This window comes from Thunnus albacares, chromosome 24 (genome assembly GCF_914725855.1).
Source record: "Thunnus albacares chromosome 24, fThuAlb1.1, whole genome shotgun sequence".
NCBI lineage: Eukaryota > Metazoa > Chordata > Actinopteri > Scombriformes > Scombridae > Thunnus > Thunnus albacares.
The window spans coordinates 4,687,703-4,706,659 of NC_058129.1; the positions used below are offsets into that span (position 1 = coordinate 4,687,703).

At 39.6% G+C, this 18,957-nt stretch overlaps 2 protein-coding genes across 4 annotated transcripts; both read right to left on the bottom strand.

Moving 5' to 3' along the window:
• Positions 1 to 297: 297 nt before the first annotated feature.
• Positions 298 to 10,154, bottom strand: LOC122975987 (gap junction alpha-3 protein-like). The gene is made up of 4 exons (XM_044344210.1): positions 10,007 to 10,154; positions 4,842 to 4,930; positions 4,034 to 4,590; positions 298 to 3,192 (listed from the first exon to the last, which is right to left on the bottom strand). Exons 2-4 carry the CDS (start codon positions 4,908 to 4,910, stop codon positions 2,376 to 2,378), a joined length of 1,443 nt encoding a protein of 480 aa, XP_044200145.1. The 5' UTR covers positions 4,911 to 4,930; positions 10,007 to 10,154; the 3' UTR covers positions 298 to 2,375.
• Positions 10,155 to 12,275: 2,121 nt separating this feature from the next.
• LOC122976504 (gap junction beta-2 protein-like) lies at positions 12,276 to 16,959 on the bottom strand. 3 transcript variants are annotated; one of them, XM_044345015.1, is made up of 9 exons: positions 16,581 to 16,957; positions 16,172 to 16,278; positions 15,987 to 16,066; positions 15,836 to 15,883; positions 15,047 to 15,218; positions 13,691 to 13,843; positions 13,230 to 13,378; positions 12,927 to 13,133; positions 12,276 to 12,808 (listed from the first exon to the last, which is right to left on the bottom strand). In XM_044345015.1, exons 5-9 carry the CDS (start codon positions 15,215 to 15,217, stop codon positions 12,745 to 12,747), a joined length of 744 nt encoding a protein of 247 aa, XP_044200950.1. In that variant the 5' UTR covers position 15,218; positions 15,836 to 15,883; positions 15,987 to 16,066; positions 16,172 to 16,278; positions 16,581 to 16,957; the 3' UTR covers positions 12,276 to 12,744. The 3 variants fall into 3 exon arrangements, with proteins under 3 accessions (XP_044200950.1, XP_044200952.1, XP_044200951.1); XM_044345017.1 differs by lacking the exon at positions 13,691 to 13,843 and having other exon boundaries at positions 16,581 to 16,959; XM_044345016.1 differs by lacking the exons at positions 16,172 to 16,278; positions 16,581 to 16,957 and having other exon boundaries at positions 15,987 to 16,165.
• Between the last annotated feature and the right edge of the window lie 1,998 nt (positions 16,960 to 18,957).

Consider the following 18,957-nt stretch of genomic DNA (forward strand, 5'->3'; position numbering starts at 1 on the left):
CCATCACGTCACAAGAAAAATAAAAATAAAGAAACAAAAGTGCAAACCTCTCCTCTGATGTCTCCCAGCAAAGAAATAAAAGAAGGATGAAAAAAAAGAATATAGTATTGCTGCCGCTAAGCTCCCAAACTTATTAGTTAGTCCAATCATCATCATTATCATCATCATCATCATCAGCATCATCATCATCATCACTATAACCTTTTCCTGTCTGTGCTGGCTATATATATATATATACATATATATATATACATACATATATATATACATATATATATATATATACTGCAGGTGTGTGTACGTGTATGTGAGTGTGTATGTTTGTGATCCAATCCAACTTCTCCAAAGAAAAGTGAGTCTGGCCAGATCAGTAAGTGGCAGGCATGTTGGCTCCTTAATTTGTCCATTTGTGCCAAGCAAATAACAATTCATACATAAGCTTTTAGTTGCTGTAACACACCCTCTGGCAGCCATGTTGGAGATCTTCAGCTTTTGGTTGAGAAAGTGAGATAATACTGATTGTATTGCTTAAAGGAATAGTTCCACGCTTATTCACTTTCTTGCTTTTTGAGAAGATCAATACCACTCTCACCTCTGTGTATTTATTGCTAGAGCCAGAAGATGATTAGCTTAGCTTAGCATAAACACTGGAGGCAGGGGGGAACAGCTAGCCTGACTCACAGCATCATAAATGGTCATAAATATGCCTACCAGCACCTCTAAAGCTGCATTCATTCATAGCTGCATTCGGTAGAATGGGAAGAAGAGGAAAACCTAGCATTATTCAGACTTTGGATTGTTGGTTACGCAAACTATTAGCCTTATAGTCACACCATTTAAATAGCCTAAATTAGCTACTTTTGACACTAATGTAATTCTTTTTATCAAGTGGGAGATATCTTAGCTGTCAGAATTTGTGATATCAGGCTGACATCAACGGTTTTTCCAATACAGTCATTCAGAATTACAATCTGAACAATATGACGTCACGACAGAGAGACATAGTTCTAGCAACACATTGTAAAACCACAACTTTTCATTTTGGTTTGTGAATGTACACGAGTTACAACATGGTAGTGTTGCACTTGAGTGAGCCTGGCTTGCTGTTTCCCCGTTTCCAGTCTTAACGCTAAGCTAAGCTAATTGTCTCCCAGCTCTAGCTTTATAGTTAGCACACAGACATGAGACCGGTATGAAGCCTCTACTCTCGACAAAAATGCAAATAAAATGTAAAACCATTCGTTTCACAGTATAAGCTAAACATGGTTAGCACACATGTTTTAGTCTTAGAAGTCACTTCATCACAGATTTATTTTATGTTTACATAATGTTAGTTTGTTGTCTCACTGTACAGCAATGACCAGTGGTCGTGCCCTATACGTCTATGCTATCTGATCAGGGCATTTGATTGTGAAGCATACAAAGTTACGAAATGACTGGCATTACCTCTTACTGGTTGGGCTCAACATGGGTGTCAAAAGCAATAGACTTAATAAAAATGACAATATTCATACTAGAACCTTGTATGTGTCTAAAAAATCAAAGGCACTTTGGATGACATTGTTCTAATACTGCAGCTCTGTGCACTGTGCTTTTTTTTTTTACATCATTCTTTCTTTTATTTTTGATTGTAAATTCATTTTTTTAAAGTTTTTTTAGCTGCTCTTGTCTTGTCTTGTTGTCTGACGTTTATGATTACACTCAATTGGATTTTTCATATTGGCGAGGACTTTGGGTAAGCCCTTTAGCTTCCTTCCTTCCTGTTTGTATCCACCAAGCTTTCTTATTGTATGTCTTTTACTATGATGTTTAGAATTGTGCAAACACAATTAAGACAATTTGCTTCAGTTTTTTGCATCAACTATATTGATATTTTGTTACATTTTATCATATTATTTGGAGTTATATTAGGTGAATAACCATGATGCAGTGGTAGCAGTATTTTTATCGTTTGAAATTAATTGGAATTGGATCTCCTGTGTTGACAGCAATCTCTCCACTGAGTTCTCCAAAATGACTCCAGATGTGTTGCTAGGAGATTTTTGACACACCTGCAAAGCCCCTATGAGCTGGTGTCTTAAGAGTTGAGAGGCTCACGTGGACATATTGTTACTAATATGTAGGGCATATAGGGATAGGGCATCAGCACCATTAGTGCAACTGGGCCAAACTCTTTGTATCCCTCCCTCTGGTTCGTAAATCTGAGATTAAAATAAATGACCAACTCCAGCTTAATCTCTATGTCTTGCAGGCATCAGTCTTTTGCTGGAGGGCATGATTGTGTGTGGTTAAATACATTGTGCATGTGTGAAAAATTGCATATGTGTATACAGCATGTATGCATGCTTGTGTAAATGTGTGAGTGTGTGTTTTAGCTACACTGCCAGGTCATCAGGGCGTGCTCGGACGCTGCTGCTCTTGCTGGCCCGTCTTGGCTTCCGGATGTCTGTCGCCGCGGCAGCAGGAGGCTGATGCATCTCCGCCTTGGTAACCACGGTGAAGTCGTCATATGGGAGTGTACACGGTTCCTCATCCATCGGCGCCTCTTGTGGTGAGAGCTGGTAAAGAGGGGTATTACGAGGAAGTGTAGGATATGAGGAGTGTTGCTCCTCTTGAGGAGGCAGTGGAGTCGTCCCCCCCTGTGGAGAGGAGGAGTTGGAGGTGGGAGGAGAAGGAAGAGGAGGAGGATAGGAGTAGGAGGAGTTTTTTCCATCCAGATTGTTGAGCTCAAGCGCCATGTTGCTCCAGTTCTGCTCCACTGCTGACAGCTGCCCGTGGCTCCCAGTGCTCCCTTTCTCGTCATTGCCATAATAAGAAGTATGCAGGGGATCGAACAGGAAGTCATCTGGGTGGAATGCTGTGCCATCCATCTTGACAGGGGCGGTTGCTATGTTAGGGTTTAAGGAGGTCTCAGTTGGATTGTAGGCTCCTCCCTCCGCAGCCCCCACTACGCTCACCCTGCCGTACGCTGGCAAACAGTCAAGCACTGTTGCAGAGGTCTGCTCAGGAATCGTCTCTGCGTCGGGTTCATCTGCACCCATCGGCAGCGAATCACTGTCGGGTGCAAACTCATTGGTGACCCCCTGCTTCACTTTCTTCCAGCCCAGGTGGTAGATCTCCAGCAGGTTGAGGGCCAGAGACACGCAGGCAACCACCAGCATAAAGATGATGAAGATTGTCTTTTCAGTTGGTCTGCAACAACAAATGAACAAAAATAGTTTAAAAAGTAAGTACACATTCAAATTTTGCAAGAACTCTCCCTCCCATCATATTAAAAAAAATGCAACAGAGGAGCTGTATGAGGGGTGGTCTTGTGGCTATTTAACCAGGATGTGTTCTTTCTATGTTTCTACTGGAAAGAGTCCAGCACTGCTTTGACAGTCACAACACGGCAACCGCTACCACAGTTGGGAGGGTAAATGTACGAAATATAGTTTACATCAGGGTTAGCGAGGGGCCAGAGAATTTGGCTGAACTGAACTTCAGGCTACAAGCAGATACATACAAGATTGCACAAAATATGTATATTGTTGCAAAAATCACCTGTATTATAATATGCCAACATGAATCTATGTGATTATGTGTACAGCACAAAAAATAATTTAGTGTGGAGTTCCTCTTTAATTCACAAATGAAAACAAATGTAATTATAGTAAATGTTTTTACTATAATGTGTGTTTATCTGCTCTAACATCAGCTGCAATCATTACCTTGTCTAGCTAACTAGCTTAATACCTACACTAGTAACCTAGCATTATTTCCAAGGCTAAGGAGCACATTATTAACTTACTGCATTAGTTTGTTGGGTTATAGGCTGTGTGAGAACAGAAAGCGTGACAGGCATAGCAACAGTAACTAAGTGGTGAGGCTTAGCGAATGGTCAATTGAATCAAATATATATGAAAAGGTTTCAGTGGATGGGAAAAGTTGGCTTTGCATGGCAAATGAACAACACAAACATACAAGAAAAAAATCAAGACACAAAGAAACATCTAAAACAAACATGTCCTAAAATTAAATGAGACCCTCTAACCTGGAGATGAAGCAGTCCACAGTATTGGGGCAGGGCCAGCGGCCACATTTATAGAGCGGCCTCAGGTGGAACCCATAGAGGAAGTACTGTCCTAGGATGAAGCCCACCTCGAACAGGGTCTTGAAGATGATGTTGAAGATGTAGGTCCTCAGTAACGCCCCTCGGATCCGGATCTTCCCATGCTCGTCACGGATTGGTGGCTTTTCCTTCTTCCCGCCTCCTCCTCCGTCTCCAACTCCATTGTGGTATAGAGGGTCATGGTCCTCTTGGTGCCGTCCGGCCTTTCTGAGCTCTTCCTCCCTCTCCCTCCTCTTCTCCTCCATGCGGACAATGTGCAGGACATGGCCCAGGTAGATGAGGGTTGGCGTGGAGACAAAGATGATCTGCAGCACCCAGAAACGGATGTGGGAGATGGGGAAGGCCTCGTCGTAGCAGACGTTCTCGCAACCGGGCTGTTGTGTATTACAGGTGAAGTCAGATTGCTCGTCACCCCAGACCTCCTCGGCTGCTGCTCCCAGCACCAAGATGCGGAAGATGAAGAGGACGGTCAGCCAAACCTGACACAGAAGGACGGAAGGTTTAAAAAACACAGAACAGGCGCTTCAGCTGGTATAATGTGTCGTATTGGATTGTGGTACAAAAGAGGCAACTGAGCCACATGGTGAAGCTGTTAGAAACATCAGAAAGGATTCTAAAATGTGGCCATTATGAATACTGTTGGGTGCAAAGGATTATCTGAGAGAAAGAGGGTAATCTTCATGTGATATAATTTCATGTTGATCAAGTTAATCAACAGTCAATCAGTCACCTTTCCTATCACAGTGGAGTGTTCTTGAGCATTCTCCAGCAGCCGCCCCAGAAAGCTCCAGTCACCCATGCTTCACTCGATTTTCTAGCCTGGAGAGAAAAACAAGAAGTCCCTGTTAGGATGAGCAGGAGTCAGGGAATGAGGCAGAAGTTCTGTATGGAGGAGGTGGACAGATTATGTGGTATATTATAGGAATGAAGACTTAGCAGTGGATGGATATTTGTTTTAAAGGATAAGTCTAGGTTTTACTATATTTTTTCTTGGTGTCAACAATTTCTGTGAAGACACACAAAAAAAGTTAGTCTGTCTTTTCTACTTCCTGTCCCTGTCTGTGGCTCTCAGCCCCAAGCCCATTGGTTCCTACTTAAGAATAACTAGGCACTGTTATTTTTAGCAAAATGTTACTCAAACAGGAAAAAAATTGTTGGGGACTATTTTCAAGGGTGGATTAATACACATTTGGGGGGCTATGAGTAATTACAACACCAGCACAGGATTGATGTAAAATAAACTACGATGGCCATTTTCAAGAGCGACGTGTAGCACATTGATGTGTTTTCATAGATTACAACAATGGAAGCTAATAGCACAGAAGAATGAGATAAGTTCATTGTTGGTTTGGGTCTTTTAATGGGATGTCAACCATATCCTTTAAAATACCAATGTCCAATAGCTTTGAAAAAAAAATTCTCTAGGAGTTTATTCTCAGCAAGGATCATTCAGGAGATGGGACCCACGACAATCTAACTCAAACAACTTTCTCAAAGACAATTGAGAAGGATACTCGGATAGTCAGGGACCACAGTTGGGAGGTGTATCAACTACTATAAGAATAAAATCAGTCATAAATCATTCAACTCCCACTTTTTGGCTGGCTTATTACTTGTCCACTGTCTAGCTTACAGAGTTTATGTCCAGTCATCTTTAATCTTAAACAGACATAATTTTGAATGTTTCAAATTGCCAACTTATAGACTGTTTTGCAATAGGTTTTCACCACATGTTCATATTTACCTAAAAGCTACAATAGTTTCCAATTGTTCACTGATACTGTGTCAATATGGTAAATATAGTTCCAGTCAGTAAGGACAGTTGTTAATCCTGACAATAAACTAGGTCTTAGAGACTCTGGGGTTTCATTACCAGCCTGTACCAAAATTCCTTTTAGTAATAGAACAGACGAGGGCCTGAAAGAAATGTCTATCACATGGTTTGGGGTCAGAGGAGACACAGAGACAACAAAAAGTGAAAACAGGCTTACTAAAATATTGTTGTATTGTCAGTGATAAATCCATCGACCAGAGATCAGAAGAAAAAACAATATCCTGAAAGGAGAGACAAAATGCTCTTGTTAACTCTACAGGTCATTGTCACACACAAAATTGTCATTTACATTTCAATTTTAAGAGATTTAAAATGAATGCAGAATCTATTTGAAAATAGAACCTACAAATTAACTAAACTCCCTGAGCAATCACACCTATAAAATACACCAGAAGCAGCCATGGTTTGAGAAATGTGTGTCTAGTCAACTTATCACACGACGCAACCAAACAGCTCCATGTTTAGTGACTCTAGACCTATTAAAAGGAAGACTTGGCACAGCAAAATCTGCACAACCACCTCTTGGGTGCAGAAGCAAGCTATAAACACAACACTGACATAGTATCACCTTTTAAGTTGATATGGTGAACTTGTTAGCAAACAGTTGCCTAGTTAGACATTCACTTTCCAGTAGGAAATATCAGGCTGTTTAGCTGCTAAATGCTTCACTATGTTCACCAGCTAGTTGCTAACTTTGTCTGCTGTTTGGTGCGGGGCAGGTAGCGTACAGAGGGTCTTTAGAGCGTTTTTGCTGTCTGGTGCATCTGGAAATCACACTGATGAAAGCAGTGAGACTAAACCAAAAAAGAGAAGATGCAACCAAAACAATGAGCTAAAAGAAACTAAAACGCTGCGTTGACCTGAGAGGAGCTGCAGAGTTGGCTGATAATGAACTGGATAAAATAAACTTGTCAGTGCTCTCTGATGGCCCAACTGGGTAATGGTGACACTATATCTACACATATTTATTTCTGCATTGCAATGACTTATCAGCCGACGTGTACAGATACAGATATATCTACCATATGCTAATATCGACCAAGATATCAGCTCATCTATCAGTCTAGTGCTAGTCCTTATCATTATAATTAAAATACTTCAGATTTTTTATAATTTCCAGATTTTAGAATTAGTTAAACATAATCATAAAGACAGAACAAAACTGTATCTATTCATGTCCATATGTCACTCTCTGCAAATCTGTGCATGCATGCCTGTGTCTTTACTATATTATATACACACATACATTTGCTTGCAGATGTGCACGCATTTGTGTGTAGTTACGTTTGTGTGTGTGTATGTGCCGCAGGGCTGGCTGTCTAGCGGACAATGGCTGGCCATCTGCGGGAAGTGAATGAGTGGATAACAGGTCGTCCCTGTTGAATGCTGGACTCATCACATCCCAGGAATGCTGAGGAGGGCAAATGTTTGCCTGGGATCGACTGATATGTACACACACGCAAACACATACACACACTCACAGTTACAGTAGCATACGCTACGTCTGTATATCTGAGCCAGCACTCTGTCACAACTGAATGAGGTCATCTACAACTTATTTTACCTCTAGCATGAAACATAAACCCATCATCTACCCTCACGAGAAGTAAATCAGAAGTCTGAAAAATCAAGCAACCATCCATTTAACATTTTAAAAAAGAAAACTACTCACAGGTTATCAAAAAAACACTAGTTCCCTTTAAGAATACTAAAGTAATACCAATGAATAAAATCTCCTAAAATATAATGTCACCAAACAAACACAATAGAGTACTATACAAACTTAAGGTACATATATGAAATATCATTAAGAAGTTGTGTTTTATTACATTAATACAATAAAAGTTTAAAAATCCACCTCAAATGATGTCATAGCTGCTCACATTTAGTGACTTTTCTGAAATCCTACAGTTGAATGAAACATTCCTATTCTCAGCTAACAAATGAGGAAACCAATTAACAGTCTACTGATACACCAGTCGAACTGTGGCATGTGTACATGTACATGATGTGTTGACGTGATGAAATACCATCTGTCAAGACAGACAATAGAGAAGCTGCCAGATGGACATTGTCCTGGCTGGCGTGTGCTTTTGATGGATCAGAGGTCTTTGTGCTAAAACAGTCAAACAGTTAACTCTTGGCCTGCCGTTTGCACCCTGAAAACCCTGTTAAGATATGCAGACAGTGGCAATGTTCAGATGAAAGACAATTCTGATCATTATCCAGTAAATGACGCAACCTACTCTGGCTCGGCTCACATGCATTAACATTGTAATTCAGTGAGAACAACTTAGTTAATGCAGCTAACATGACCAATGTTTTTTCTTGAGGAAATTGCTCTACAAACTGATAATAGTTCAAAGACAGCGACTGCACAAGAATACACAGAAAGTGCACAAAGGTTTGTGACAGTGTGTAAAGGTGCATAAAATGCCTTAAGGTACCAAAATATAAATAAAATATATAAAAGAACATATTTGATAAAGAAGCACAAAGGTGTGTAATGGTCCAAAAACGTGCACAAATGTACAAAAAGGTAATGGTGCCTAAAATGAATGCAAATCTTGTCAGACTCAAGAATGTCCAAGCTTTGGGCTCCAATAAAGCAATATCCATTAGTGAAACAGGAGATATGGAAATAATAATAACAACAACTGGGTGGTTGAGAGCAGCAACTTCAAAGTGTTCACAGTTATTATTATGATGGATGTTTTCTATTGAATTTGTGTGCCCCCTTCAGCTCAACACTTATGAACAATACTTTTAACTTCATACTCTCCCAAATCAAATATTCCAACCACAGAAAACCTGTTGGAAATGGTCTCCCGCCATTTAAGTATAAGAGATCAGATTAAAAAATTATTGTAATGCACAACATGTGTGATGTGAAGTCTATTTCATGCACTGTATATTCATGCATTTCACTACTGGTATTTCTAAATTGGAAATGACAGAACTCAAACTAAATTAAATTAAATTAAATTAAATTAAATTAAATTAAGGCCCATCTCCAAACTTCAGGTGATTTGTCATCTGCTTTTTTTTTCTTTTTTTTTTTCTTTTTTTACAGATAGAGAATAAAAATGATGATATTTTCACAAAAGCAAAATATCCTAGGATGGCCCTACCAGGTAATTTGCACCATGTTTTATAGTGATCTGTGAAAACAACATTAATAGGAATACTGGTTTTAAACTAAGTGTCTTATAATTTATAAAGTAGGAAAATGACAATTTTTGTGCAATATCTTAAAATGCCAGTTTTGTGAAGAATGCAGAATATTAATTTTTGACACCTTACCAGTTTTGTTCAGTTAGGTGGCTGGTGTGAATAGGCCTACACTCATCACATTCTTTATATATATTATAAATCTGTCATAATTTTGTTATCCTGTTCTATGCTGTATTTCTTCAATTTGTCTTTCTTTTTCTATTCTGTACACACATCTATTGCACATCTTTCCTCTCTGGGAGAGGGATCCTCCTCTGTTGCTCTTCCTGAGTTTTCTTCTATTTTTTACCCATTAAAGGGTTTTAAGGGAGTTTTCCCTTATTCGAATCAAGGATCAGAGGATGTTGTAAAACTGTACAGACTGTGAAGCCCCCTGAGGCAAATTTGTGATTTGTGATATTGGGCTATGCAAATAAAATTGACTTGACTACACTTACAGTACCACCTACTTCTAAGAGACAAATGAGAGAGACAAGGGTGGCTGGCATGAGGGAGCCAATTGCCAAAACACCCTAATTTACTGTCCAAATGGGTTTGTTTTTTTTTTTTAATAATAATAATATTAATAATAGACATTGTGATATTTAAAAAGTCTAAAATCTCAGAACTCCATCCATTTCAGTGAGTCTATGTCCACTTTTTTAAGTCACAAAACTATCCTACATTCAATTCATAAAATATTTGTGGCTTCCTGCGCGCCGTCTTTCCCACAGGGAAGTGAACGCAGCATGAGAGGTGCTGGATAATCCAGCAGGTGTTAGGATGATAATCCCTCCTCTTCCCTCCCACTTCAACCAGCACCATCACTCCAGCATCCACCTGCTTACCGCTCTCCTCTGAACGCGTCTCCCCTCCCGGCTGCGCGCTGCTTCTCTCACTTCTTTCCTCCTTCTTCTCTTTGTTTGGGCTCCAGGCGAACAAGCGAGGAGTTGGCGAGATTAGTGGGTGAGGAGGCGGGAGGGAGAGAGACACAGAGAGACAGAGAGTTACAGAGAGAGAGAGAGAGAGAGGGAGAGAGAGAGGGAGAGAGGGAGAGAGAGAGAGAGAGAGTAAAAAAAAAGACGTGAGGCAAGTCTAGTCTAAAAAAAAGGGCGCGTGTGGAACCTGTCCCGCGAAGGCGAAGCGCAGCGGCTGCGTCCCGCGTGGCCAAGGCCATCCGCCACTGTCACACATTGGTGTCCCCGTGCATGGGGCGCACGAGGGGGGTTGTTAGGGGGGGGGGGTCGCGGGGGAAGGTGTGTGTGTGTGTGTGTGTGTGTGTGTGTGTGTGTGTGTGTGTGTGTGTGTGTGTGTGTGTGTGTGTGTGTATGGGCAGGGGCGACTCCACTCCATCACACCTCTGGCAAAAAGCCAAATTCAAACAATTTAAAATAGTTTTTAAAACTTTAACACAAGAATTTTTTTTCGTATTATTTGGTGAGAAGTCATTTTTATTATTAAAATGAATAGTATTATTTCAGCTAGTAGTAGCAGTAGTAGTAGTAGTAGTAGTATTCGTAGTATTCGTAGTATTAGAAGTAACATTTAGTTGTAGGAGTGTAACCAGGCTACACATTGTGTTGGCTGTTTCAGATAAAAAACAAAGTCAAAATGTGGTAAAGTGAGCAAAAACATGTATTTCAATGAAATACAAATGACAAATAAATAAGAAAATCAGTACTGCATAAAAGTGAGTACTTCAGGCTAAAGTATATTTCTAAACAAGTAGCTTCCAGAGTTAGAAAAAACTATTTAAATGCACTTTTCCTTTTTCAGCCCAGTACAGTACAGTGATTTAACAGCATGGTTGCTTGTAAAAGAATGACTTCACCTCTTCACCAACATTTCTGTTGTAACTTAGTTTTGTCTCAGTAACTGTCCTTCAGAGGACGAGAGGGAAGACTCGTGGACCTGTCAGCGTTCTTGTAGTCACTGATGGTCACCAGCAGAGGTCAATACAGTATATCACTCGATGCATCTGTTGTAAATGAAAATGCATGTGTAGTCCTTATAAGGTCAAGAGATGTATTTAACCCTAACCCAAAAAACTGAAACAAACTTTTTGTCAAATAGTTTAAAAGTCTTAAAATTGAAAAATAACATCAGTACTGTAAAAACTGAGGAAAACACAACTTTCCCAACACTCAACACAGAAACATGAGGGTTTAACCAAAAAAAAGTGTTTTTTAGAAATAAAGATTAAAAGAAATCTGGATTATTCAGAGAAAGGAGAAAAGCTTCCACATGGACATAATGTCATCAATGCTACCACCCCATTCTTTCACTTACGTATTTATGATATTTGACTGCACATCTTATATGACATTCTTTTATATTCAGTAACTTTTTCTTACTCTATCACCCAGTCCTGAAAAGGAGGCGCTCCAGGTGTCTTCAAGCTTCTGAGGATAATTTGCTGTCCAGTCGTTATTCCCATCTGGATCCGGTCCTTTCATAATTGCAGAAAAATAGATTAATATCTCCTAAAATATAAACTTTTGGACAGAGCATAAACTGTGGATCTGTGTTTTAAGTAATCAAATAACTCAAGTATGTCCACACAGTATGATATTCTAATGTTGGTTGTTATACTGTGTAAACAAAATGATGATATGCTGATGTAAAGATTCTGTTGAGGTAAATATTCTACATGCAGGAGCTTGTAGTTTATCAGAAAAAACCTCCATCTGTGGGAATTCTTACAGATTAGGTTGATTTTCAAATAAATAGCTAAAGACAAACATTCTCTAAATAGACACTGTGAATACATGTGGTTTAATGCATTGTATGGTTCTGTCAGGAGGCTTTTCTGTGTGATGCATGTGTCTGTAATTCTGCCACAAAGTTATGAGTGACAATTCCTGTTTAGTTTTCCCAGACAAGAGTATTATTAGTATTACACATTTTTAAATGAAACAATCAGACTGTCACAGAATTAAGATAAAATGAACATTTATTTGTGTAAGTAAAGTGAGAAATTTTGAGAACATTTTATTCAACTGTCATTTAATGAATATATGAAAAATAAAAAAATATTAACAACTTTTGTGTGTGTGTGTGTGTGTGTGTGTGTGTGTGTGTGTGTGTGTGTGTGTGTGTGTGTGTGTGTGTGTGTGTGTGTAGCTGCTAGTGAGACCTCACATTTTTTATGTTTCATGTTTTCTTCATGCCAGTAGATGGCATGATGGCTCTAAATCATAGCATTATTATAAATAGACTATGTGTCTTTTTTAGTTTTTTACATTAGAATACATTGTCTAACTAGATATCATATTACACAACTGCACTATCATCACAAGTTAAAAAAAAAAAAAGAAGTCATAATTGACATACAATCTGAAACAATGTCATGTAAAAATACAGTTTTGAGTTGTTGATACTGATTCCATCCTCTCCACCCCTTCAATGTTACACATCAACAATTTGGGTATCATAGAAAATGTCCACTTTTTAATCATATTTACATAGTTTTGGGGTCATTCATGTGTTCTCCACTTGTGATCCTGCAGATTTAGCTTGTTTTAAGTCTTTGGAATATCTTCATGTATCCATGTTGTCGCTGCTTCCTCAGGTTGAGACAAAACTTCTAGTTTGTCTTATTCTGCATCCTCTCTCTGCTGGATTTCCTCTCCCTCTGGCCACAGATACTCCTGAGAAAAGGAGATAATAACACAGATGAAGATATTGACAGTCATTTTGTAACATTGCTGAAATAATAATTGACTGAATACTTTCTTAATTAATCGCCTGACTAATTAATACCTCTACCTGGTAATAGCCTTGGAAACAAGATAGCCAAGTTCCGCAATGTTCAGGACCATGCAGATAGAAGAGGCGGTGGCCATGAAAACAGTGAAGATGGTTTTCTCGGTTGGGCGTGAGATGAAACAGTCCACCAGGTTAGGACACGGCCACTGGTCACACTGCACCAGCCGTGGCATCTGGAAACCATCGTACACCACATACAGAGCATACCTGGAGAGACAATCACAAATACTGTATGCAGATGGTATGATTATACCAAATCAGCAATATGGTAGATTCACAGGAAATCAGAATCACAGATCTTACATGAAGCCTCCCTCAAACAGCAACCTGAACACCAGACTGCATGCATATGTCCACCAGAGAGCGCCAGCGATCGGGAGTCTCCGTCTCTTCAGAGTCTCCAGCTCTCCCTCCTGGCCCTTGTTGCTGAGGAAACCAGCTCTACCAGACGCCTGTCACAAAGAATCACATAAACACACAAAACATGACCAGAAAAGAAACACAGGATCACAGAGGCATGACATGATTAAACAAGACAACACACGACAAGACATGACAGAATATGACATGACAAGATGAAGCAAGACCAAATATATGGAAGGCCAAACATGACATTTCTGAGAGGTTATTTGCTCAAATGACCTTCCATACATACCAGGAAAGAAGTGAAGTGATATGATGTGACGTGACAACATTATATGAAACATATGAATATGAAACATACATACATACAAACAATATATGAAAATGAACAGCACGCACACCTGCAAGACCCTCTTCTTATCGCTATGGTTCCGATAGGCCACATACATGGCAACCAGGAGCGTCGGTGTGGAGACAAAGACAAGTTGGAGACACCAGAGACGGATGTGAGAGACAGGAAAGAATTGATCATAGCAGACGTTCTCACAGCCAGGCTGAAAAGAAGAGAGTGAGACTGAAAACCTGATCGCTGTTATTCGTCTTTGGAGCTGTTTCTAAACAAACTAACATGAACATGTCACCCAGCGCGGCGGTGTGGCTCATTGACATGTTTTTAATAGTTTTTGGGTGACAGCAATATATCAGGCTTTGGATACACACACAATACTTGTTAGCAGCCAAACATGAGATTTGTAGACAATAAGAAAAATCACCAGACACATCCTTTAAGTCAGTTGCTTTAAAGACGCCGTCATTAGGTGATCTGCATGAGCTAAAATGAAGTGTAACATTAGCACAAGTCATAAAGGGGAGTCAGTATTGTCGGTTACAGAGCAATATCTAGTAAGGCTGTAGAAGCAAAATTGCTGAGTGTATTGAAATGGGTAATAGGGGTGTGCCCGAATACAAATACATTATTCGGCAAAGCACAAATAGTGTTTTGTTTTTGTTTTTTTTTACAAATATTTGTTTCATACAAATATTTCAAAAATTATTTGTTTTCAGGAAGAAAAAACGGTGTGCTGTCTCTGTGTTATGGGTGTATAAATAGGTAGAGGTCTGTCTGCAATGAGGTGATGAGTAAAGTTTTAGCGCAGTCATCTGTGATCTGGGAGACTCCAGTTTGAGACCTGGTTTAGGGACCTCCTTCGTAAGGTAGTTTATTCATAAACACTTATTGTAACACTTTAATTTTTCTAAAATTAAAAGCGTAGTAAAAACAAAAACAGGATTTTTAAGCCTCTTTCCATTTTTATTCGAATACAAATACAAATAATTTTGCTGCCTCAACAAATACAGATACAAATACAAATACTGGGACCTCTACTATGAACCTCTCTGCACATCCCTAATTCAAAAGTTACACAGTTGCACTTTAATGCTTTTATTAGCAAATATTTCTGCCATATAAGACTTTAATTTATCAGAGCTGTCAAAAACCATTAAGTAGTGACAGTACATTTAAGACTTGTAATTACTATTGGAATATATGCAGCATGATGCTCCAAAATCTATTCATTACTATATAGAAAGAATCTGAGCCTGAAGTTAATATCATGTACTGAGTTGTTGTATTCACATACAGGTAAATGTCATCATGATGTCATACCATCCTACATACCACGCAACAAGGAGACAAGACATGAACATAGATATACCATATTTTCATAAATGATTACACTAACTAGCTGCCTTACCTGTAGTGTGTTACAGGTGAAGTCAGACTGCTCGTCGCCCCAGACGCTCTCAGCAGCAACAACCAGCACCATGACCCGGAAAATAAACAGCACCGAGAGCCAGATTTTACCCAGGCTGGTGGAGTGACGGTTCGCCCCCACCAACTGAGTGTACAGAGCAGGCCAAGACATCCTGGAGAAACGGACACAGACATGAGAATGGGAATAACAATATTAAAGTCACTGAAGTGACTTTTTGACAGTTCAAGCCTCTAGATACAGTGTCAGGTTTGGCTGCTTCCTTTGAGCCACACATTGACAGCGACACAGATGGAGAGTAAGAAGCACGGCAGTGGCAAAAGATGAAAGCAGAGACAAGCGATGAAACAAAAGAGAAGTTTGAAAGAGAAAAAGGATGAAAAGGAATGAAACTGAGAGGAGGAGGAGGAGAGAAGGCCCAGTGCCAGCATTCATGTGAACTGATGAACCTCTCTGCCCACTGTGGACTGTACTGAACCGAGCCCACTCACCTAAAACCACACTGAGCACACTGTACAAACCCACACTACTACAGTCCTCACCGAGCCTTGCCGTTCACCAGATCGATTGATTGATTTATTGATTCAATGATTATTTGAATGATGTGTACTGTGCTGATAAGATCACTTCTTTAGTTGTAAAATGTTTCACAAAAAGTGGAAAACATAAAACAGATGATTCAAATTTTATATTTTCTAAAATTACTTCTTATAATAATGATGTCAGACTTTAGGCAATGACATTTCTTTATTAAAAACGTATTTTTCTCACCTTGAGTCAGGTTGTTTGTAGGAAAATATTCCACATGGTCCTCTCCAGCTTGAAAACAAACACACAGCTCACTGTCACATCATTACTGGCAAAACTAAATGAAACAAGATGAAATGGAATCTGAAACTAATATAAGGATCAAAACACAAACCTGCAGCTCCTGCTTCCTTTGCATCAAATAAAAGATGCGCCTCTGCTGTCAAGTCAGCCAGAATGAAATATGATGACTTCCTGTAATGAGTTTCAAAGTAAAACCTCAGAGAGGAAGAAGCTACACAAAAAGTACAGACATAGAAACTGAGATGATACTTTGATAATAGAATCTGTGATGAGTACCTTGATAATGGGCCAAGATGGTGCAGGTGTGCATATAGGATCATGATGTCACACAAAGCCAAAGATGGAGGTTTTATTATTGTTTTGTTTTGCTTCTGTTGTTTGTGCTGTGCCAAAAAGTTGAAATTAAAGAATAATTTCACAAAAAAAGAGAAATATTAAAGAGGAAATGTAGAAAAGAGAAAAACCATTCAGAGATATTGATTTAATTGTAAGGATTTACAAAATACTGCTGGGATTACTTTCACAAGAGCCTCTGCTAATGATGAAAGTAGTAAAATATATTCCTACATATTTATATATTCAGAAACTAATTCTTCATCCAATAAGGTGCGTAAAGGAGGGAACTGTCAGTCATAAACTGTAAGGTCTAATTAAAAATGACTCCTGTCCTATAAAAAGAATTTACCCCCTCTGGAAATGCTCATGTTGTATTGAATGACAGTAGATTTCATGTGGCTTTTTGAAAGTGATCAACAGAGAAATCAAACACATTTCTGCAATCTAAATGACATACAGACGTGAATTACCCCCTTTAACATGACACACCTAAGTCATCACAGGTGCAGCCGATTAGTTTTAGAAGTCACGTAATTAGTTAAACAGAGATCACCTGTGTGCAGTCAAGAAGTGTCAGTTAACTGGATTGTAAATACATCTATATATGGAAGGTCCAGTTATTGTGGCAAAACCTGTGGCATGAAGTCAAAGCAACACTCCAAGCTAAATAAATGCTGTTTTTCTGTTGATCAGTGTCAAAAAAAAGACATTAAATCTACTTTGATTTAATGCTGTGAAACAATAAAACATGAAAACTTCCAAGGGGAGTGAATACTCTTTATAGGCACTGCAGTAGGGCACTTCTCAGGGGACTCAACTCACAAGAGGCAGATAAAAAAAGAAAGGTCAGAATCAAAGCAGCAGAGGCTGAGATGTTAGGCTCAAACTCCAACAAACACAAATGATCACATTAACTTTAATGTTGATGTAAAATTGGTGTCCAGGGTGATTGCACTAACAGAGGGTCTGTGCAGTTTCAAACTCAGAGGCTTGATAGAACAAAGTTGCATTGTGGTGTAAATGTGTGTGTGTGTTTGTGTGTGTGTGTGTGAGTGTAACAGGACACAGGTAGAGAGTCAAAGTGACTTTTCAGAAGCAAAACATCACTTGGCAGCGGTGGGCCTGCAGGACAGTGCTGCTCTGTGTCCTGTTAATGACTGTGACTGTGAGCTTTTCCCACTGTTTGCTGAAGTGTGGGAGTAAAACCAACTTCCTCAGTTTACACTGTGGATTCTCACAAAAGTGAAGTGAAAACCTTTGAATAAACTGCAAAATGTACTATTCTGCATATTCTGTTTGAGATACAACATTGAGATTTGTAGACAAACTGTGCACCAGTAGTATATGAGTGAAAAAGTATTCTGACTCTTGTGTAGGAACTATGATTTCATTACACATGTCTATTTGTTTTCATGAGTAATGAAGCAAGGGCTGCTGGTAAGGACGGGTTCAGTTTTTCAAGTCTGTCCTAAAACAACAGTCAGGAGCCCAAATGAACACTGACACGTGTTTTCCTTCCTGTAATCATTCATCCTTAATTAAGAGATCCCCTCACTTACAATGTAAGTAATGGGGAAATGTATTTTAAAGTTTATTTGAAGATAATATGAGACTTCAGCCGTCCAAATGAGTCAAATCAAGTCAATATCTGTCAACATCCTTCTTGTTTTTACGACCCTTCTACTGCAGCTCAACAGGGAAACACTGTCCATTGAGACACAAAGAGTGAATTTTTTACTAAAAAGACTGTAAGTGTGGAAGATATCCACTTAACTTGATGGACTCAGACTGCTGAAGCCTCATTTATGATTCAGATAAACTTTCAAATACATTTTAGTTCAAAACGAGGACTGTGGTCCTGTAAGCACATTTGGAGATGTTATAATGGTCAGGAGGAATGATTACAGTAAGAAAAAGCTGTTTCAATGTTCATTTTGTCACCTGACTGTTATTTTAAGACAGACTTGAGAAATTGTGAACCCGTCCTTTAAATTTAGATTCTCCTCTGCATCACTACATGTAACACGACCCTAGAAAATGAGCAGCGATGATTGCAAAGGGCGAGAAAACGTCCTGGGTTGACTTGAGACAGAGAGGGCGTCAGTGATTCTAATGGAGTCATTAGGGGAATAACAGCGACACTTATTCCTGATGCATATCAATGAATGGATATCAGTGTCAGGACCCGACTCAAAGAACCACTGTTTGATCTTTCGGCCAGGACGGGGCTGGCAGATTGTTTCAAGCTGGTCTATGCCATCCATTCTGATGAGAGGTGGTGGTGGGGTGAACAGAGAGGGGGGGGTGGGGGGGTCACACAAAATGAATGAGTAGGGAGAAAGAGAGAGAGAGAGAGAGGTAAAATAGAGCTGATTGTTAGAGTAGCTCCTGATCAGCCAGCCAGCGGGAGAACAGAGGGGGCCAGTGTCAGGGTACACACACACAAAACACACACTGCAGACATTCAACACACACTGTACGACGCTCACATATATATGGTACACATGTTGGTCACACACACACACACACAGACTCACACACACACACAGACTGTAATGAGTGAGGGGGAGAGCAGCATGTGACTGAATAGCACGTCGCGGTTCTGTAGGTGGACTTGGCTGACTGATCCTGGATCAGCCACTCAAGTCTGTACGAGCACTGCAGGACGTTTTGGTGATTTCTGGAGTTTGCAGATTTTGCTGGGATGTTTCATCTCATTCCAGATG